This window comes from Triturus cristatus, chromosome 7 (genome assembly GCF_964204655.1).
Source record: "Triturus cristatus chromosome 7, aTriCri1.1, whole genome shotgun sequence".
NCBI lineage: Eukaryota > Metazoa > Chordata > Amphibia > Caudata > Salamandridae > Triturus > Triturus cristatus.
In genome coordinates this window covers 738,008,868-738,031,109 of record NC_140590.1, presented here as the reverse complement: position 1 = coordinate 738,031,109, position 22,242 = coordinate 738,008,868, and the positions used below count along the sequence as shown (strand labels likewise).

The following is a 22,242-nucleotide window of genomic DNA, read 5'->3' as shown; positions in this document are numbered from 1 at the left end:
CACTGCTCTTCTCTGGTACTGCTCAGGCAGATGTTTCATCAGCTCTGTCATCTCCTCCCAGTGCTGCTATGCATACCTGTTGAGCAGGGCATTTGAATTGGCTAGAAGCCATTGAGTCACAGCTCCCCTCTAAAACTTGCTCCATACCATGCCCATATCCTTTCTGTCTTTACATGTAGGTCATTATGAGGCATGGGGACGTATGCCCTCTTTCTTGCCATGGCAGCAGTAATAGAGTCTGCTGGTATTGTCCCTCGAATGTAAGGAGGGTACTTTGAAGAGTGTTTATATTTCCTTTCAGCCCTTGGTGTTATTGACCTGCATGTTGCAGGTTCCTTGAAGACCTCTCTTCCCTGGCCCAGTGAGCTAGGGAGCATGGCTAGTTATTGATTCCTACTTTGGGATGGTAGTAATGTCTTTAATAGAAAATAATCTTGATTTTTCTTCCTCAAGTTGTACACCATACTATTCTGCAGCCCTTTTTATTAGCTGGATATACATGGCGATGTCATCTGGAGGTGAATGCCTCGACAGATAAGTATCTATCCCTTCCTCTGGGCAATCAGTCTCAAGGTCCTGCCATTGAGTTTCAAGACATTCCAACCCCTCTGCATCCTGGAACATGTCCTAGGACTCTGGGTCCTCTTCCTCAAAGATCTCTTGTTTCTACTTCTCCTGTGGTCTCTCTGGTCCTTTGGGGCTCTGATTCATCTGAGTCCTTCTCCCTTTCTGTGTAGTCCATCAAAGTTTGCGGTGGAATTTTGAATTCGCTGAGAGAGGTGTCAATCTGCTTTTTCTTTTGCAGGATCACAGCCATTTTGGCTTTGAGACGCTTCTTCTGTGTTCGATCTCGGCCGTGCGTTCTTTGACGTCGAGTGTAGGTGTCTATTTTATTTTCAACATCGAGGCTTCTTGTGTCAGGTTCTCATCCAACCCTTTTTTCACCTTTCTGCGACTTCGGTTGTCTTTAGGCATCGTCAACTACTGAGAAGCTTGTCCGTCTGCGGTGTCCTTCCTGTGGGACCCGAGGTGCTCTTTTGGCTTCTGCTTGCCTTCAATCAGTGAGATTTTTGACGCTGAGGCAACTTTCTGTGTCTTTTAGTCCGTTGATCGAAACTCACCCACAATCAGTTTTTTCCACATTACCTGCAAATGGTTTTCCTTTGGTTTTTGATGTTCTTTTTCTGACGTCGATCACCCTCATTTCGTCATATGAGTCTTTTCCTTCCGAGATGTTGTCCTCCTTTTTGCTTGACAACCCCAGGTCTCTTAGTGACTGAGCCTCCTTCTTCCCTTGCATGGTGTAGTGTGCTTGCCTCTGTTTGTCTCTCACCTTTAAGGTCTTCGGTTTAAAGTCTGCGCAGGCCTCACAATTGCCGCTTCTATGGTCTATTGGATGGCAAACATTGCACATCTGGTATTTATCTTTTTGTGTAAATGTGTGAGTGGTACTTCGGGCAGAATTGAAATGGTGTGTTTTCCATGTCACATGGAACAGGGGGCTCTCTGTCCAGACGTTCTCCAGTCTTCCCTTGATGTGCAATCTCGAGATCTTTAAATCGGTACTTGGTTTTAGTAGTTTTCTCCAGTACTTCAGCACATTCCCGATGAACTTTCGAGTACATTTTTTCGATGATTGGAGAGCCTTCAGCAATGCTTCAAGATACAACAGTGGAAAGAAAGAATCTGAAGATGGCGACCATGCGCAACAGTTTATGGGGAGGGGCATATGGCGTGAGGAGAGACTGGGTTAGGCACTAACTGGTGGGACAGTCGATGCCCAACCCCGCCTGCCCAAAAAAAAGAGAGAAAAAGGACTAACAGGAGAATTCCGAACCCAACCACTACATGACAGAATAATGCACAGCATGAGAATCCAGAAAAGGTTCACGCTGCAAAAGTATTCTTACCACAGCACAGACACCCCTGCACTTTGGTGCAAGTGTTTGTATTGGCGCATGGCAGCTTAAAGTGTGACAGTGAAGGAGGATAGCAGAACAGTGCCACATCTTAGGAGATCTGGTGCTGTTCTGCTTTCTCTCGTTCACACAACACAGCAATTTTAATTACTGGTTGCATGATTTCTTTGAAAATCTGGGTTCACATGTGTTTACGCCTTCCTTGTCCAATTGTCCTTGCTCGAGTTGCTTTGGCACAGTCTAAATGAAATTCGCCCTGCAGCTTCTAGCACACAGATGCCAGCAGCCAGCTTCCACCTTTTAGTCCCAAAATCCCTTTTGGCTTCAAACCCATAAAACATACCAAGGTGTAGGAACTTATGCTGTGGAACCATGTGGGTGTAACACGTTTCTGCATTCACTCACATGCGTGGGCTTGTGTGCTTGAGTCCGGCTACCTATAACAGGAGCACAAAATATCCGCTGATTCTGCAAATGGGGTCTCATTTTTCAGGATCAGCCTCCCTTCTAGTGTTTCCTTTGTCCTTATTTCTACCGAGGGTATTTCTTTCCTCCCACCTCATGTCTTCCTTTTTGGTGACCAGTCTGCACAGATGACATCTACGACCCCCTCACTCCACCCACCTCTTAAAAAATACATCCACGCTCCATTCTTGTTTTCCACCACATGCCTCGAAGACCTGTCTGCCTGCTCATGATCTGAGCGCTTGCTTTGGTTTTAACAGAGGAGAGGGAGCTCAAGTAAGACCCTTTGCCGACTTTCCGGGGTGTGCAGCTGCTGCCCACGGGACAGCTCAAGCCCCCACAGCTCCCGTAACTACCTGTTTCCAATGTGAAGCCTTTGAGTAGAGAAGAGATCAGAACTGGAAAAGAGCAGAACAAAAGGCCTAGAAGGGAGCTCCCCGTGCTCAGGGAAACTGAAAAGACAGAACAGGAACCAAAGTGTGGACAGGGAAAAAAACACAAGAGATGGTGAATGATAGGAAAGGCAGGGTCAAAAAAGAAGAAAGGAAGACATTCATACAGACGGAAGAGAAAAGGATAGGAGGAGGCAGACAAAGCAATAGAAAGAGGAAATGGAAGAGGAGGGACAAAAATTAAATGCGGATTGGAAGAGTGAAAACAGGATAGGTAGGGAGGAGGGATAGAAACAGAACATGAAGCGTTAAGATTAGATTAAGGAAGGGTGAAAATGGTAATGGAAAGAGTGACAACAAAGGAAAGAAATGGAACCAAGGACAAATGAAAGGAAAATAAACAGAACGAGACCAAGAGATTGAAAAGAACAGGATGGAGCCACGAGGAGAGAGAAGATAGCTGATAGGAATGGATCGGAAATGAGAGAGACCGCAAAAGCCAGGGAGAGAGTAAGAGACAGAGAACTCCCCTCATAATTAATGAGAGCTTTTAGCTAGCAGCTGCACTAGTGGTTTCAGGTATGCTTTTTTCCCTTTAATAAGAGAAATATTAGCAAAAAATACCCACAAACATGAGACAAGAAAGGAGGGTGCAAGCTCAAATGCGCTGTTTGTTTTTAGATTGGGCGGGAGGGGGTGGGGCGGCAGCTGGCTTGGTGTCCTAAACTGGCACCAGTTTTCACTGCTGTCCCCTGCACCGCTCTTTAGAATAAGTAGTAAAGGGTCAGCTCAAGCGAAACATTACGGAATGAAACTCCCTCCTTCCCAGGGTGTTCTTTTCATCTTTGATGCTGTATGCAAAGCTAGCTAAAAACACACATTAACCCCAAAACTGGCCTGGCGTCGCCTGCGCCAGACCAAAGGAGGCCGACACCTAGAACCCACAACCACATTTACACATGGATATGTTTTAAATCACTCCCCGAAGTCACCACCCAGTACCTCTCCCGCCCCCAGAACCCATCACTTCCGTATATCAGCCAATGAATGCACTCTGACCTAAGGCTCCCGACACAAGGTTCACGTGGGTCTACACAGGTGACAGCACGCCACAGATTGAGAGTAACCGATTTAATCGGGAGCCACAGTCTGTTAAACCTCAAAAAAACCTGCAAACTACTACACGTTGATATTCGAGTTAATGCCAGGGTGGCAATACAGGATGCACAGCTACCACCTAATTCAAGACCCAGGAGACAGAATATACCGTTTGCCTTGTGAGAGACTTTGATTACTGGATAGGTGAGGGCCACTCGGAATAGACAGCTTTCAACAATTTGTGCTGAAGGAACCACTTCTGGAGCAAGGGTCTACTCTATGCCTCCGTATCTGAAGCTCGGGGGAGCAAGGATGGACAGGCTTTGCCTTCTGAGTGTCGGTAAGTCTGAGGTAGCTAGTCGCAACCAGCGTTGGGGGTCGGTTTCTATGAAAGAGGATTTCCCCATTAGTTCGCAAGTGTATACAGAAAGAAGTCCTTCACTTGCCAGCACGAAAGTAATGATTAGCGCATATTTCCCGCGCCTGTAATAATTCATTACAAGATTTTCTCATACTGAAGGATTATATTTTGTACTGCCATTTTCTAACGTGTTATTTGAAATTGCGTTTGTATAGCACATTGTCTAGCACTGGGCGGTTTCCTGCGCTGTGTATTAGTTTGAGACAAGAAATTCTGATCAGAGCTAAACCAAAGGCTGATTCATATGAGCAGAGAATTACTCAAGTACTCTTTAAGGACAGAAGGACAGGAACTCTGGCTTTCTTTACCTTTTAAGGGAGGTGTGAATTTCGGTTTCGATTATGGTGCACAAAGTGAAACTGTTCCTAACACAATTTCTTTTTGATGTATTAAAAAAAGTAGTTTTATTATCGGTGTAACGGTATGTTCTGCTCCAGGAACTGGAATCAGTTTGCGTACAGCGCCACCATAAGTGTACACAGGATGACGTGGACTGGGGTGGGGTGAAAGAGCTGAATACACGATGGCGGTGAGTAGTAACTTACCATGGTTCCAATGCTGTACGTGGCGGCTGGGCCGATGGTGTGGTGGTAAGGATCGGCTGCGGTGTACACTCTGCCGTAGCTTCAGGGAGAGAAAACAGGGGATGAGTCAGAGAGGGTAAGGGAGAGACACACAGGGAGAGAGAAAAAAGGGAGAGAGACACATAGAAAGAGAGACGCACAGTGAGAAAAAGCAAAGAGAGGGAAAGAGTGCCTGAATGAGGGAGAAAGATACATTTAGACCATAATGAAGAACCTCAGTTCTGGCCACACAGAAGGAAAGCAGATCTGACGATGGAAAGATTCCTTTGGAAGGCCAGTGCGGCGGGGGCAGGCCCCTGAGGGTGTGCTGGCTGCTACATGACTGACACTTCTCCAGCTCTGTAGTCTTTTCAAAAGACACAGAATCTCCTTCTATCAATACAGGTCAGATAGCCACTGTTTACATTCCACAGCTGCCTAGAGTGAAATGGAGCGGTCTGTCACCCACAGCTAACCCGCCCAACTGCAGCCAGAGCCTCAGCCACTCTCATGCACACACATGTCACAGGGCTCGAGGATGCCTCTGTTTAGAGAGCCAGGAAGCCAGACAAAACTTTAACCATATGTTTTTTCTAGTTATAAGAGTGGATGCAGGGTGTGAGTGGATGTGGAGTGGATGCAGTTGTCAAAGTGGGGGAAATTAAAGTGGGTGAGGGAGTGTGGTTAAGTGGTGAGAGAGTGGGATCAGGAAGTGACAAGGTACATGAAGGCGGTGAGTGGCCTAGGAGACAGGTATGTGACGACAGTGCAAGAGTGGATGCAGCTGTGAAAGAGGAATGGGGTGAGAGTTGAGTGGTATTGGAGGGGCGGCAAAGAAGCTGCTCATAGCAAAGAGGCTTTGTGAATTACTTTGAAATCTTTTTGCTTTCATTCATGCAGGTATTTATTTTTCACTGATCTAAACTTTTAGGGTCCAAAATGTTTGCCGTCTGTACATTTTTTGCTTATTCCCCTTCGCGGATCATAAGAACCAGTGTACAAATCAATACAAATTCGTTGTCACTTTTCAATATAGGATACATAGCCAGTGGGCGATTCCAGAAGGACACAGCACCACATTAGCAACCTCATTTTTAGGTCTCTCCTAGGCAGCACATGCGCTGTCTCTTCGAGACATGCTGTATCCACTCTGTGGGCTTACAGCCTGTCCATCACTTTTCATTCGTTTTTGACATGTCCTTCTGAAAAGCTTTCTTCTCTGTGGCTAATGTATGTTTTTGGTCCCTCTTTTTGGTGTTTTGCTCTCTCCCACAGAGCACTGACCGAGTACTTGTATCTCTTCACTTTTGGCCATTTCTGTTTGTTTACACACACTTCTTTTTTTCTTGTTTCCAGCCCAGCTTCTGCTTTTGGAATGTTCCCATTTGATACTTTTTAGCTGGAATTTCGTGCACTAGTGGGTCTGCATTATTTGTTCATAATCTTGGTTTGCTTTCAGTTTGAAAATGGCCTAATTAGTAATAAACTTACTATCAGCATTTTTTTATTTTGTTTCTGTTCTGGTTTTCGTCATTGTTTTATTCCGTTTATCGGCATGTATCAGCATTGGGTTTTTTTCTCCAAGGTATGGGGTGAGCCGACACAGAGACTCGAACCCAGGTCCCCAGTTCCAAAGTCGGCAGCTCTGGATGTTATGCCACATCCTCAACATAGTTACATCAAAGAGACAGTTTGTGAAAGATTGCTTCATGCTCTGCTTCTTCCGAATCTTTTAAGGGGTGACTGTGATTAGTATAAAAAAATAAACACCCCCGTACCTGTTAGCGCCTTAGTAACATGTATCATAGTCCTTTCCTGACCGCCTCATAACGTTAATGACTGGGTTCCCATTTTTGGCTGAAGCAACACTTTTATTTTCATTCCACTCCACGTTGTGTTTAAAACCAACTGGTGAGTGCACTTTAGTTTCATTTTGGTTTGGCGTAATCTCTCTTTTCATATGCAAATCGAAGTGTGCATGTGAGCCACACCAAGGCAGCCCATTCAGCAGCACATAGCAGAGAGACCGGCGCCCTATGTTTATCTCAATGCGACATATCAAGCCGATCGCCGCCTGGGCCCGGCCTCCAACACCCAGGGCTAAGACAAACAGCTTGCCTTCAAACAATGCCCCTGTTATCACAGCCTCCTGGCGTGCTCTCCCATACCTCAGCCTCAACCCCTCTCCCTCTTTTTCACTCGTTCCAGAGTCTCCTGCTCCTCCTTACTCCAGATACCCCATTGACTTTTTAAAACCAACTGGTGAGTGTACTTTATTTTCTTTTTTGAATGGCTTAATCTCTCTTTTCATTCGTATTGGCCTTAGTATGGAAGTCTCTGCTAGAAGAAATTAATGTGACTTCTCTCCTAGAAGAAATGAATGTGACTTTCCAAACTTTTTTTTTATCATGGTTTTATTTTTAAAGGGTCTTGCTAATTTTTTGCTGCGTTTTTTTGGTGATTAATGTCCGTTCTATGACACTACTGCACATATCTCCTGCATGACTTTCAAAACTTTTTTAGGTTTAAATCTTTTTATTGAACAAAGCCACATGAATAAATGTGCATGAGAAACGAGCCACACAGAGTTCTGGGTGGAGCTGTAGTGGGTCACACCGAAGGGTCCGGCGTAGTGAGGTGTAGTAGGCGTAGGTACTTGGGGCAATACAGTTCTCTGAATTCCGTGGCCAAAAGAGCCAAAAATGGTTGCTAGAGTTCGCCAAAAGAAGCGCCCTTACCGGCCAGGGAGAGGGAGATCTTTTCCATGCCCAGTACGTGCCAGAGACGGTGATACCACCCATTGTGTGTGGGAACCTAGGCTGTTTTCCAGTGTATAAGTATGTTCTGTAATGTCGTACCAAGAGCAATGGCTATTTGTTTCCCTCTAAGAGATTTTAAGGGGTGAGTGAGAGGATTGGGCACTCCCAGCAAGACATATGCAAGGAACCGGGGGGAGTTCCGTGTCCAAGTGTCTGTCAATCTCGTCCAATACATGTGTCCAGTAGAGTTGAATGTGTGGGCAGTCCCACAGAAGATGAACCAAAGAACCCCTCAGACCACACCCTCTCCAACAGTCGGGACTATATGCGGGATCAGCCTGGTGCAATCTCTCTGGGATGTAATACCAATAGTATACCAGTTTTGTGAAGGTTACAGTTAGGCCGACATGTGTAGCTGTGTGGCGAGCCCTGTAACACGCCCCATTCCATTCCCGGGAGGTAAGAGCACGACCCAAATCCCTCTCCCACCGTGCCCGACCGGCGTGGTAGGTGTTAGTGTAGCTAGATAGTAGCATTTTATATAGATCGGAAATAAGTTTCTTGTCAGAGAGCCTTGTGATGAGCCAACGTACATAGTGGGTGAGAAGTCGTGCCGCCTGTGTCCGATTGTCAGGGTGGAGGGCCCAATGACGGACCTGTAAGTAGTGCAGGTGCTCCGTTTCCAGGAGACCATGGTCCGCCCGGAGTTGCGAGAATGGGATAACGTCCCCTTTGTGAAACAGTTGGCCTATGGCGCGGCAACCTGCCTCCATCCATCGTGTGAAGGCCCGAGGCCCCACGCCGGGTTCGAAATCTGGATGATCCAGAAATGAAGTGAGTGGGGACGGAGACATTGTAAGGGCATGCCTTATATGAACCCGATCCCAAGCCCTGAGGATGGAGCTTGTTACTTGAGATGCATATAGATTGGGCGGTCGGTACTGCTTGGGCATGAAGGGGATCTTCATGAGGACGTGCCCGCTACGGCACGGTCTTGGAAGAGCCAGTGTTTCTCAGACTCCGGTCTACTCCACTCAACTAGATACCGTAGTTGGGTGGCAGTATAGTAGAGTGCTAAATCTGGAACTCCGAGGCCTGCCTCGTGTGGAGGCAGAAAGCTCACCAGCCTCTTCATTCTAGGCTTGCGCCCCTGCCAAATGAAGGAGGAGAGGTCCGACTGGGTCTTTTGCAGCCAACCGGTAGGTGGCGGAAGGGGCAGGGTCTGAAAAAGATATAAAATCTTGGGGAGAATGGTCATTTTAATGGCGGCGATGCGCCCCAACCACGAGATTGGATATCGTTTCCATCTCACCAGCGCCCCTCGAATGTGCTCCCATAAGAGGGAATAATTAATGTGTCTCATGGCTTGTAAGGTTGGGGCCAGCTGAATGCCTAGGTAAGGAACCGATTCATCGGACCATTGCAGAGGGTAGCGCGCCCGAAGGTCCGTCAACACTGTCTGTGGAAGGGACAAGCCCAGCGCCACCGATTTCGCGAGGTTGACTTTAAAGCCCGATGCCCACCCAAAAGTCTCCAGTTTTTCCAGAAAGCATCGCAGGGCAGTCGCAGGCTGTAAGAAGGTGGCCATATAACGTGAAGGGGGGGATTCAATAAGGTATTCAGAGGCCGGAATCTAGAATAATACTTTTTGGAACAGCAAGTACCTCTGACACCATAAATTACAATTTCAACTTTTCTCTGCAAGCCTGTTTATTGACTGCGAGTTGTATTTGATTTACATAGATTTGAATTACTTTGAAACAGAAAAAACACTTCCTCAGTGTGACAAACACATGTCCTAAACATTTAACATTAAGCAAAACTTTACTATTTTCAAAATAACATAGTGACAACTAACATAAAATAAATTCAGCAAATAGATAATGTATCGAACCAGTACTCAGTTATCCTATTTTTAAACATAGGGGCATTCTAACTCATTGTTGCCTCCACATTGAATGATTGTTGTGGTCCTAGACAGGATTAGAGAAAAGATATATTTTCCAGAGTTGTCGTGGAGAGCGTTGACTAGATGTATTGTTTCTGCTCTTCTGGGGGCGTTATTGTATGATTTATATCCCAAATAAATTCTCGTTCTCTATTAGCCGACGCGTTTCGACCTTTCGTGTAGTGGACCTTTATTGACTTCCTAAGGTCTTCATCAGGGCTCAATTATAGTTCCAAAGGGACATCTTTTTCCTGGAAAAAGCAATGGTATATCTTATCATAAAGGGTGTATTTTGTTAGAGAGTTTAAAGCGTGTTTTATTTAATTCTAAAAAATCGCTAGGTATTTTTCTTAAAAACCTGATTGCAGGTGGAACTTACATACTGTTGGGTAAGGGATACTGGCGTCTTCTTTCACCTATGATGTGCAAAGGAGGACATATCTATGAGATAATTGGCTTTCTCATGGTTCGTTCTTCTTTTGTTTAGCAAGTCGCAAACATTAGCGGTTATGTGAAGGGGACTTTATGTCCTCCTTTGCACATTATAGGTGAAAGAAGACGCCAGTATCCCTTACCCAACAGTATGTAAGTTCCACCTGCAATCAGGTTTTTAAGAAAAATACCTAGCGATTTTTTAGAATTAAATAAAACACGCTTTAAACTCTCTAACAAAATACACCCTTTATGTTAAGATATACCATTGCTTTTTCCAGGAAAAAGATGTCCCTTTGGAACTATAATTGAGCCCTGATGAAGACCTTAGGAAGTCAATAAAGGTCCACTACACGAAAGGTCGAAACGCGTCGGCTAATAGAGAACGAGAATTTATTTGGAATATAAATCATACAATAACACCCCCAGAAGAGCAGAAACAATACATCTAGTCAACGCTCTCCACGACAACTCTGGAAAATATATCTTTTCTCTAATCCTGTCTAGGACCACAACAATCATTCAATGTGGAGGCAACAATGAGTTAGAATGCCCCTATGTTTAAAAATAGGATATCTGAGTACTGGCTCGATACATTATCTATTTGCTGAATTTATTTTATGTTAGTTGTCACTATGTTATTTTGAAAATAGTAAAGTTTTGCTTAATGTTAAATGTTTAGGACATGTGTTTGTCACACTGAGGAAGTGTTTTTTCTGTTTCAAAGTAATTCAAATCTATGTAAATCAAATACAACTCGCAGTCAATAAACAGGCTTGCAGAGAAAAGTTGAAATTGTAATTTATGGTGTCAGAGGTACTTGCTGTTCCAAAAAGTAAGAAGGTGGCCAGCATGTCATTCGCGTAGAGACTCACATAGGAGTATCCCCTCCGAAGCGAATGACAGTGATCTGCGGGTGGTCAAGGACCTTCTGAGCCAAGGGCTCCATGTAGAGTGCAAAGAGTAGGGGTGACAAAGGGCACCCCTGTCTAGTGCCCCTACTGATAGAGAACGGCACGGAGGTGTAGCCATTCACTCTGACCGTGGCGTTAGGAAAACAATAGCAGTTCAAGATGTGTGTCCGCATCTTCTCTTGAAGACCGGCACGTATCAGCGTTTGTTCTAAATATGGCCAGTGGACTCGGTCGAATGCCTTTTCTGCATCCACCGTCAGCAACATGTACTCTCCGGGGATGCGGGAAGCCTTTACAATCAGGTGGGAAACTCTTTTGGTGTAGTCACTCATCTGGCGCTGCGGTATGAATCCGGCCTGATCCAGGTCCACTAGTCCCTGCATATGAGGACTTAGACGGGCGGCCAGGATCCCAGTATATAATTTCAAGTCAATGTTCAACAGTGAGATGGGTCGGTAGGACCCACACAGTGTTGTGTCCTTCCCGTGCTTCAGAATAACCACTACTGCTGCCTCCAACATGGATGCGGGGATCGCTCCCGGCTCGGCGAAATAGTTAAAAAGCCGGGTGAGAATAGGGGCCAGCGTGGTGCAACATTTTTTATAAAAGGCTGCAGTGTAACCGCCGGGGCCAGGCGATTTGCCCAGTTTCAAGCGGGCTATGGCAGCTATAACTTCCTCGATCCTAATCTCTTTCTCGATGTGGGCCGCTTGATCAGGGGACAAGCGCGACAAGCGCGGAAGGCCAGTCTGCGCCAAATAGGAATCAATATCTGGTGCCTCCAAAGGCTGCTCCGCATATAGTTGCGCAAAGAATTCCCGAAATGTCTCGGCAATGGCCGAATCATAAGTGTGGAGCGCTCCTGCAGAATCCCTGATCTCCCGGACCCCACCGCGTTGGCGGGCCTCCCTCAGTCTGTGCGCCAGTAGCCGCCCACACTTGTCCCCCCCATCTAGAAAGAGTGCCGTAAACGCAGCGCCACGTATCCGGCCCTATCCCTGTCTAAGGCCGTGAGTTGCTCTCTGGCCATTTTTAACTGTTTCCATGCCCACGGAGCACCAGTATGTTGGTGCATCAGTTCCAACTCCCGCACCTGTAGCGTCAATTCCTCCCTCTTACTCAGACGCTCTTTATTGTCGGCCGCGGATATAGCAATTACTTTGCCCCGTATGAAAGCTTTCAGCGCAGCCCATCTGGTGGTGAGCGCGGTGTCCGAGTTGTAGTTGTGAAGCAAGTAGTCATTCAGTGCCTGCTGTATGTGTGCGACCGTGTCCGGGAGGTGTAGCAGTGCGTCTCTGAAGTGCCAGTGTCTGGCCGGGGGGTGAGTCTGCGGGAGGGCTATGGTGAGTGTTACCGGGGAGTGGTCAGAAAGAGCGGCCGCCAATATGTCCGCTGAGAGTGCAATGTCCAGAATGGGTTGGGAACCCAGAAAATAATTCCAGTCTGGCGTGTGTGTGGTGTGCGTTCGAGTAAAAGGTAAAGTCCCTTGTGTCTGGATGCAGGTGTCGCCAGAGGTCCGTGAGGCCCAGATCGTGTAGAGTGTCGTGTCCTGTCTGGGAGAGGGAACCCACTTGACTAGTGCATTGTGTAGAGCGATCTTTGACATTATCAAACACTAGATTGAGGTCCCCCCCCAATCAGCACCAGTCGATCCTGGGTGGTCATTACCTCCATCAGTGCTTCACCTAGGAAGCGTTCTTGGCCCTCATTGGGTGAGTAAATGGAACCCACTGTGAATGTGCGTCCCCCCGACATGAATTGGTATGCGAGGAGCCTACCCCGAATTTCGGCCACTCGTTGCACCACCCTCCCTTGGAAATTCCTCGAAACCAAAATGGCAACCCTAGCTTTTTTTGCAGGGCCAGAGGAGTAAAATTGGGCCGGAAAGAAGTGGGATCGGAGTCTGTGACAGTCCCTGGTAAGAACATGAGTCTCTTGGAGAAGGCAGATGTCCGCCCTCGTGCCCTCCAAATAGGAAAGAAGTGCCCTTCGTTTAATCGGGTTTTTGAGGCCTCTCACGTTAAGAGTGAGGATTCTAATAGAGGAGGGTGGCATTCAAGACAGGGGGGAGTGCACACCGCCGGGGAGACCCCAAGAAATCAAGGGTCTTACGCGGCCGCAGGCAGACCTCACACTGTAGTGAGTGACCCATCAGCCAGAAGGGGGGAGCGTCCGAGCGCCCCATGCGGCCCGAGGGCCCCCAGGCGAGGGAGAGAAAGGAGAGAGCGAAGGCTACAAAAGAAAGGAAAAAACCCTGACCCAAAGAAAAAAGGAGCAGAAAGAAAAAAAAAACAATAAGCGCAACCAGTGCTAAAAGGTATATAACGGAAGACCCATGAAGCGCAACAGGCGCCAAAAACAGTTCAAAATGCGAACATTGTCCATCATACGGGGATGAGCAGGGAGAATGTCTAATGGGTAGTCGTGTGGCCAGTATCAGATCTTCCATCTCCCCCTTCCACCCCAACATATCAGCAAAAGGATATAACCTAGGTCACCAGGAGTGGTTAGTCAGGAGAGGTCTGTGCCAGGGCCCCCGACAGGGCCTCCAGGGTCGCCCGCTGCTCCCTCTTGACAATTGCAGGGTCCAGCCGGCGGACACGTCGACGCCGCCACTGCTGTTTCCATCGCTGTCCATCGTCACTGGACCCCGGCTCTGAGCGGGCCCCATCGTCCGTGTCCTCCGGGAGAGGGATCCCCAGGAGCTTGCTGGCCTCAGATAGAGAGCGCAGTTGGAATAGCTTGCCATCGTGTCGGAACACCAGACGGAACGGGTGCCCCCAGGAGTAGGAAATATTGCGTTGACGGAGGACCTCTGTGATAGGACGGAAGGTTCGGCGTTTCTGAAGGGTGATGGCTGAAAGATCCTGATATAGGGTGGGCGTCTGGTTGCGAAAGGAGATGTGCTTGAGAGCACGGGCTTTGTGCAAGATCTCTTCTTTAGTGAGAAAGTCCTGTACGCAGACCAGAATGTCAGCGGAAAGCGCCGTCACCGCTCTGGGAGGGCCCACCCTATGGGCACGGTCCAGCTTCAGCGGGGAGTCTAGGGGGTTGCACAGAATATGGTTGAACAGTTCTCGTACATAGGCGAAAATGTCCCCGGCTTCCTCATTAGTGCCAACCCCCCGGATCCTGATGTTGTGGCACCGGGAGCGGTTCTCTAAGTCCTCGAGATGAGATTGCACGTCCACTTGTTGTTCATGGATGCGGAGGACCTCTTGTTGCAAGGCCGCCATCTCTGTATCTTGGGAATCGCTTTTATCTTCTAGAGACGCTACCCTTTCCCCTATGTCATCTACATCCTTGCGAACCTCTTTAAGCTCTGCAGTTAGGTCACGCTTCACACTTTGAAGGTCTTCGCGTAGCGTGGCAAAGAGCGATTCCAGAAAGGTCCACGTTACTGGGGCCTCCGGCAAGAACATTAAGCATCAGAATAAAGTTTTAGGTCATTAATATTTCAGAAGAAGCAAGTTCTGTGTAGCACATACTCGTCTCGTGTGTGTCCGGTGTGATTACTCCACACCCGAGTGTTCTGTGTGCATGAGGTTTTTTGTATGTATTGTAGATATCTACGACTGTGTGTGGCCATGGTCTGTGTGTGCCTATATCTGCATGTGTTCATGTATTTGCCAATGACTGTGTGTGTTTTAGATTGTGGGTCCATTCTGTAACTCTTAAGTTAGGTTTACGGGTGTATAGTTGTATCCATATCAGTGCGTGCCTGTGTAAGTTGTCCCTGTTTGGGTCTGTGAGTGTTTTGGTGCTATGTCTGTGTACATCTGTCGACCTTTGGGATGTTGGCACTGTGGCAGTGCCATACAGCTCCATATTCACAGACACACCAGGGCCATGCTCCTAAACAGTGGGCTCCTTCTTCTCCAGTACGAATCATTTTGAAGCTACGACAAGACCCCACATTATTGAGGTCTGCTGTGCAAAAAATATAATGGACACACTCTTCATATAGTACACAAAAATGTAATTCGATAATTCCGCAAATTTTTACGAGGCAATGCCTTAAATTAACACGTAATAATAACACTAAAAATAATAATGTTAGTATTCATATTTCCACTACTAATGATTATAGTGCTCTGCTGTGCAATTTCGTCACAAAAGAAACAAAGGCGATTCATTAAACTACGTTTTAATTTGACATTTCCAAAAGCGATGGATGTGTTCCTTCTAATAAACATGTGCACGGCTAAGGAGCTAGATAATATACATGTGAGCATCCCCATAGAGTGAGACACAGCCCGGCCCTTTGTCCTCACACTGCCTGCTGAGCTTCCAGGCAGCCCTGACATTGAAGGATGGGCTTCCCCACCTACCTCCCCATCTCCGCACACTTGTCTTTTGTTTACATGGAGCATTTCATGAAGGCTGACCCAGTCCACGCGCCTGCAATCAGTTTTTCGGCTATCTTGCCATATCTAGTGTTATTGTTGCACAACGCTCATGAGAGTCTCTTAATACATTTTATTGTGTATACTGCTGTTAATTTGGGAAACAACTAACAATCCGTAGTTTTGGAAATGTTAGTGGCTGCCTGAGACCCTGCAATAGCTGCAGTCTTGTTAGACTCCGATATTTGTCATGTTTGAAAGGCCTCACAGTGACAGTGCTGCTGGGGAGGTGTTTATGTCCCAGTGGTGGCAGGCCTGTAAGCTCGGACTCCATCTGCACTCCTGTTAGGAGTTGGAGCGACAGATTTAACCATTGTAAATACTCCCGCGCAGTTTTCTAGTTCAAAATGGCCTCTTCTGCACTGTGTCGAACCATGTGTACAGTGCTGAGAGTTCCCTCTTTTACAGAAAATGTACTGAGGCCTTTCAGCGGTGTGTGGCCACAGCATAGCCTGTAAATAAGGTGCCCAGAGCAGGCCATGTAGTGAGGGTGATCCACTGGAACTCAAACTCGCTATCTTGCTTGGAGTAATGAGAATGGTATAACAAGCATTGGCATAGCCAATAGGTCTCGCCTTTGGGACCTTATAAGTGTTTTGCCATGCAACAGTTGCATAACTAAATACTTATAAGGTCCCAAAAGCGAGACCTATTGGCTATGCAAAGCGGCCATGCAGCCGCGAAAGTGAAAGTGATCACGATCGCGATCACGATCAAACATCAAAGCGGCCGCGAAGCCGAAAGTAATGGCGCATGCACTGTGGCTCTAGGCTGGCCTTGTAGCACTTTTTGGAGCCCTCTCAATCAGTCTCGCCAGACCAGCGCATGCGCTGGGTCAGGCGAGACCTAAAAATAGGTATAAGAAGCAAAAGCTGTAAATTATGTGGGTATCCACTTCAAGATATAGTGCACATTCCACTTATATCTGTCCTGTTAAAAACAATGTTTAAGAGGATTTTCTTTTAAAATACCTGTTACTATTAGCATAATATGTGCACCCCAGGAGCTTGTGTTTTTCCAGTTCTCTTCCTCAGGTGCTTCTCTCTCTCTGGGCTCTAGATTGTTCTCTCTGTGTTATCCTTGCTGAGTGTTGTATTATCCTTCCTACACCTGTTGCTTCCTGCTGCCTCCATTACAAGCCTGCCTAGAAGTCCTTTTTTAATGCTCACTTCTTTTATACTTAGCAAAAAAGCGCTTTCAAAGTAATTATTATTTCTTCAAATTTTCAGATCTAATTCGGATTAGTAAATTAAAAACTCATGTCATTTTAGAGGCATATTTGAGTGATGACACATGCACAAACACGTTCTCACACCTGCGTTCACATACAAAATAACACGGCCACCTCTTAGGTCCTTTTGTTCAGCTTTTGCCGTGCACATCATCAGCCTCATAGGGCATGAACAGAAGGCACTGAGAGAGGAAACAGGTCTTAAAGGGGAGATCTATTGGCTTTTCCAATGCTTCTTGTTAATGGTCTGTAGCGTGTGGGGGCAAGGGATCTTCCTGACTCCTCCAACTGCTACCCTAATAATTCTTGCACATGATCGGTCATCTTTATCATGCATCTCTTGCCGTAACTGCTTTGAGACTGGGGAAATTCTTGCAAGCCACCTGGACTAGGCTGTGTTTGTGCCGTGCCTGCTGCAGGGCCACTGATCCGGGCACTGGTACCAGGCGTCAGCCCCCAAGAGGAGTAAAACCACGAGGAGCTGTGGCTGTTGAATAGCTTTAGCACCTTGAGGAGATGGCTGGTATGTATCAGAAGGCCTTGAGTCAGAGTATCGCGCTAGTAGCAAGAGTGGGAGCAGAGAGAAGTGGCATTGCAGGTGAGAGGAATGAGTGTAACTGTGTTAAGAGTGTAAGTGTGCGAGAGTAAGTGCATGAGAAGGTTATGAACAGAAGCATGAGTACTAATGTGAGCATGTGTAGAATAATTGCCGTGGTGTGTTTGGCCGCTGGGTGGAGTTGGTAGTGATGCCCCGGTTACTTACCGGTAATCTTCATCACTCCAAGTATTGTCTTCCTCGCCACATGAGACCCAAAGTTCGCTTCAGCTCCACACCAGAACCCTCCAAAGCAAAAGTCAGCATCCCATGCCTCCCATTCCTTCCCAACATGGCTGACCCTCGTCACCCCTGACCTCAATAAGAGGAGAGTCGGCCCATCCCACTGTCTGAAGAACTACTAAGCCACAAGAACAAATGAAGCTAATAGCACACCAGGGAGGGAGGGATGGGAACTCATGTGGCGAGGAAGACAATACTCGGAGTAATGAAGATTACCGGTAAGTAACCGGGGCATTACCTCCTCGTAAGTCTTCCTCGCCACATGAGACACAAAGTGATCATATACCCAAGCCAAGCGGCTTCATAGCAATCAAGAAACCGACAACAAGGAGTAGATGCAACAGAACCAGGTTTAATCCAGAATAGAAATATCAAATGGACTAAACCACATAGGGTACATGACAAAAAAAATAAATCAATCACAAGCTGGAGGAACCAGCCCCGAGAACAGCCTCAGCAAAACCCCCAGTAGGAGGACCACCCAAAACCACCCGGTAATGCTCCATGAACATGTGCGGGGAGGACCAGTTTACTGCCCGACAGATATCCTCAGTAGAGACACACTGGAAAGAGGCCGAAGAAACAGAGAGCCTCCTGGGGGAACGACCCTGAACCCTGGTTGACAGCTCAGACCCCTGAGAATCGTAGGCAAGCAAGATAGCCTGTTTAATCTAACGGCTTAAAGTGGAAAGAGAAGGCTTGTGACCAGACGGAACCAGACGAAAAGTCACAAACAAATTGTTACAACAACAGAAAGGGGCTGTCCGATCCAAATACAACAAGACAGCCCGCCGAACATTTAAAAGAGAGAGAGAGAGACGAATCCAACGCAGACATCAAAACGGGATGAAAAGACGGCAATACTACCTCGCTGTTGACCACCGAAGGGACCTTAACTGTCAGGGCGCAAGACAATCTGGGAGAGCCCGCAAGAATGGAGGAGACAGCAGAAAGGATCCCAGCTCCCCAATCCCACCAGCCGAGATGATCGCCACCAAAAACACCACCTTGAAGGTGAGAAACTTCAAATCCACCGAACCCAAGGGTTCAAAGGGAGCACCCGAAAGGGCCCATAAAACCGAATGAAGATTCCAGGAAGAAGCAAGGCAAACAGCCCGAGGCCGCTGCATAAAACAACTCCAAAGCAAGCGAGCTATAAGAGGATCAAGCCCGTCCAGCACCGGACTGAAAAATACATGCAAGGCCGCCCATTGAGCCCACAGGGTGAAAGGAGCCAGCCCCAGGGAAAACACCTCAGCAAGAAAATCGAGGACCTTCAAGGGATCCACAGGGTCAACCCCCTTTACCCCACACCAACAAGAGAAGGAGGACCAATGGCAGGAGTTAGAAAGCAGAGTAGAAGACAGGCGGGAACCTTGTAGCAAATCCACCACTTCCACAGAACAACCCTGCACCAGCAAGTTCACCCTCTCAAGAGCCAGGCCTGAAGATGCAGCCGACGCAACAACCCCACCGGGAGCAAGGGGCCCCGTAAGAGGTAAAGAAGATCCGAATCGCCCAGCACTCCAGGACAGCCAACTCGCTCAGAAGATTAAGCCAAGGATAGCGAACCCATCTGGGAAGCACCAACAGGACAAACGCCTTCTCCTGGCAAATCTTGCACAGAACGTGCGGTATCAAGGGAAAATGGGGAAATGTGTACAGAAGGGAGGTTGGCCAACGGAACGACAATGCATCCAACCGCCATGCCCCGGGGGGAGATTGCAGAAGCGAAGTAGGAGAGCATTGAACTCATCCGCGAACAAGTCTATTGTCGGGTGACCAAACTGGACTAGCAGCTGTCGGAATACAGAGACCCTCAGAGAGATGGCAGACATCATTGGAAACACCTGGCTCAGGCGATCCGCCACGACATTCTCACTCCCCAGGAGATACACCACTCTGAGAGACAAGCCAAAGGGAGCGAACCCTGCAACCACCCCGATGATTGATGTATCCCATCACCACCTGATAATCCACATTTGTAAAGTGCGAACAATCACTCGTAAGGGTCTCTAGGCACTCGGGCCGTCGGGAAAATTAAGCAAGCTATTGCCCAGAGTCACATGGTGCTGGGCTAATCTGCCGCTGGGGATCGAACCGTGATCCCCAGATTCCGGAGTCAGTCGCCCTGGCCGCGGCGCCACACCTCTTCCCCAATTTGACCTGATTGTCCGTCTGGACCAAAACATGATGACCTCGGAGAGCAAGGGCAAACTCCAGATGAACGGCCTTCAACTCCCAAAAGTTGGAGGAGCAACTCGCCTGAAGATGATTCCACCAACCCTGAACAGACCAGGAACCCAGGGTCGCCCCCCCGCCCAGGAGACTGGCATCGGTCGTGACCACCTGGGACGGGGAAACCAGGAAGGGAATCCTTGGAGAACTGAGACTCCACTAACCACCAGCCCGGTTCGGTACGGATCTGCAGGGACACCACCACTGGAAGATCATAATTTCCCAAACAGGGAGCCCATCGGGACAGGAGATGATATAAATGTAGGCGGACCCACGGTAAGACATTGATGGTAGCCGAAATCAACACCTGAACCCTCAACTGTTGATGAACAGGGGCGGAGTCCTGACCCAGAAGACAAGCCAGATCCCTCCATAAGGTATTCCTCAGTTCCACAGGCAAAAGAGCATCCCCCGGACCACGTCCAGGCGACCCCCGCTGAACACCAAGTCTTGGGTCAGTAACAGGTGAGACTTCTGGAAGTTAATCAGGAACGCATGGTTGGATAGGACTTCGCAGACCCTCTTGATGTGAAGAGTCCACATAAAAAAGTAAGAGACAGAGATCGGCCTGTCATCCACATAAGGAAAAACCCTGATCCCCTCCATGTGGAGGATCCCAACCAAGGGTGCCAAAACCTTTGTGAAGACCCTTGGGTAGGCGGACAAATCAAAGGCAAGTACCTGGAACTGAAAGTGGCGGCCCCCCACACATAAACGAAGGAATCGCTGAGAGGACGGGTGGATGAGCACATGGAGGTAGGCATCCAGAAGTAACAGAGAAGCAATTACCTCCCCCTGAACCACCAGCGGGAGGATCTACTGTAATGAGAGCATTTAAAATGTTACATGGGGAATGAAAGAATTAACCCGCTTCAAATCCAGAACTGGACGAAAATTGACAGACACCTTCCTCAGGGGAAACAGGATGGAATAAACGCCCCTTCCCTCTGAGAAGCAGGAACCGGCCAAATAGCCCCTTTTTTGAGGAGCTCTTGAACACCGGTTAGCAGGGCCTCCTGCTTTCCCGACGTCGAAGGAAGTGGGGTGGAACAGAAAGCATCTGGAGGAAGGGAACTGAAAACAAAGGAGAAGCCTTCCCGTACAATCCGGAGGTCCCACTGGTCAGAGAAAGATGATTCCCATGCAGTGACGAAATTCCGCAGACGTCCACCCACCAGAACCCCGACAGGAGGGAGCCTAGGATAGTCAGGATTTAGATGCGGGCTGAGGAAGCAGGCTGAGACCGGGATTTGTTGAAGAAGGGGGTGCTCTAGCCACGACCTCAAAAAGGCAGACTGGCCCTGGATGTAGAACTGGGAGTAAAGGCATGTTTAGGACCAAAAAAACAGCTCCGTGAGGAATGACGGGAGCCAAAAGCTTCCTGTCTTCTGCGTACTTCTTAACCATTTCCTCCAGGGAAGCGCCAAACAGTTTTGTTCCTGACAAAGGAATTTTCATCAGGATAGCCTTTTGGGCAGCATCGGCCTTCCAGTGGCAGAGCTGTACCTGGCGACGGGTTTGGATCATAGCACCACCAGCTGCAGCGGCAGCCCCCAAGGTGTCGAAAGATATATCTGACAAAAGTATTTTCGGTCGTTCCATAACTGCCAAGGTAGGAAGAACATCAGCCCCCTCTTCCAGCAACTCAGCCAAAGGTTGGAGGTCCTTCAATAAAGACTGAACTGTGTATGACAAATAGGCGGAAGCACGTATGGAAACGTTGGCAGCCACATAGGAACGTTTGGCAGCAGCTTCCACCCTTTTGTCGACCGGGTCCGAAGGAGGCGCATCCTCAGAAATGATGGATCCCTGAGAGGCCAGACCAGCCATGAGAGAGTTGACCTTCATGGAGGACGGCAATCCTTTGCGAAGTCCTGGATGGCGTAGCGTCTGGATAGATAACGCAGAAAAGCCTGTTTATCTATCTCTTGCCATTCATTATCAATAACCTTCTTCACAGAGAAATGCAATAGTAAGGACTTGGGCTCCTTGCGCTGATACTGCATGAAGAAATCATCAGACAGTTCATCGACAGGGGAATCGGTAACGCCATGTCGTCCTCCTCCTCACCATCCCCTTCAGTGCCTGGAGGTGCGTCTAGTCTTGTCCTTTGGGGGAAGAGGGACCCAGCACCCCCTCGTGATCCTCAAAGGCTGCTGCCACCGCAGCCTGAATCATAGCCTGGATGGCCTGCATATATAGAGCCTCAGAAGGTGGCTGAGAGCTGGAACCTGCCACTACCGGAGGATCAGCCCCCTGATCCATGATGAATTGGTATTAGCAGAAGAAATAATGAGATGCCTGGAGATCAACCACTGCAGGCAACAATTTTGCCAATATGCCGAGGGACAGTAAACCCCACTTTAAATAGTGCCTACTGTCGTTACCGCGAGGTGAATTGACAAAAAACCTCACGGTCACCTTGTCTCTAGACAACCATGGGACACTGGAAGCCAGCTAACTACGGCCCGCCCCCCAGGAGGCCGGATAGGTCTGGGTGACATAGCATTGTATAAGCCCCCCAGACGCTGCCTCCGAGAGAGGCTGTGTTCACCACCCCCCCGCCCCCCTCCTGCTGACGGAGTTAACTGGATCGGGCCGGGAGAGGAGGGGAGCCG

The 22,242-nt window shown here is 48.1% G+C and overlaps 1 protein-coding gene across 7 annotated transcripts in view; it reads right to left on the bottom strand.

Annotated features, from left to right (window-relative positions):
• The window catches only part of RBFOX3 (RNA binding fox-1 homolog 3), a 2,040,484-nt gene that overhangs the window by 11,394 nt on the left and 2,006,848 nt on the right, over positions 1 to 22,242 (bottom strand). For all 7 annotated transcript variants that reach the window (XM_085617449.1, XM_085617452.1, XM_085617453.1 and 4 more), the window contains one exon: positions 4,841 to 4,919. In XM_085617449.1, coding sequence (XP_085473575.1) covers positions 4,841 to 4,919 — 79 coding nt within the window. The remainder of the gene's footprint in view (positions 1 to 4,840; positions 4,920 to 22,242) is intronic.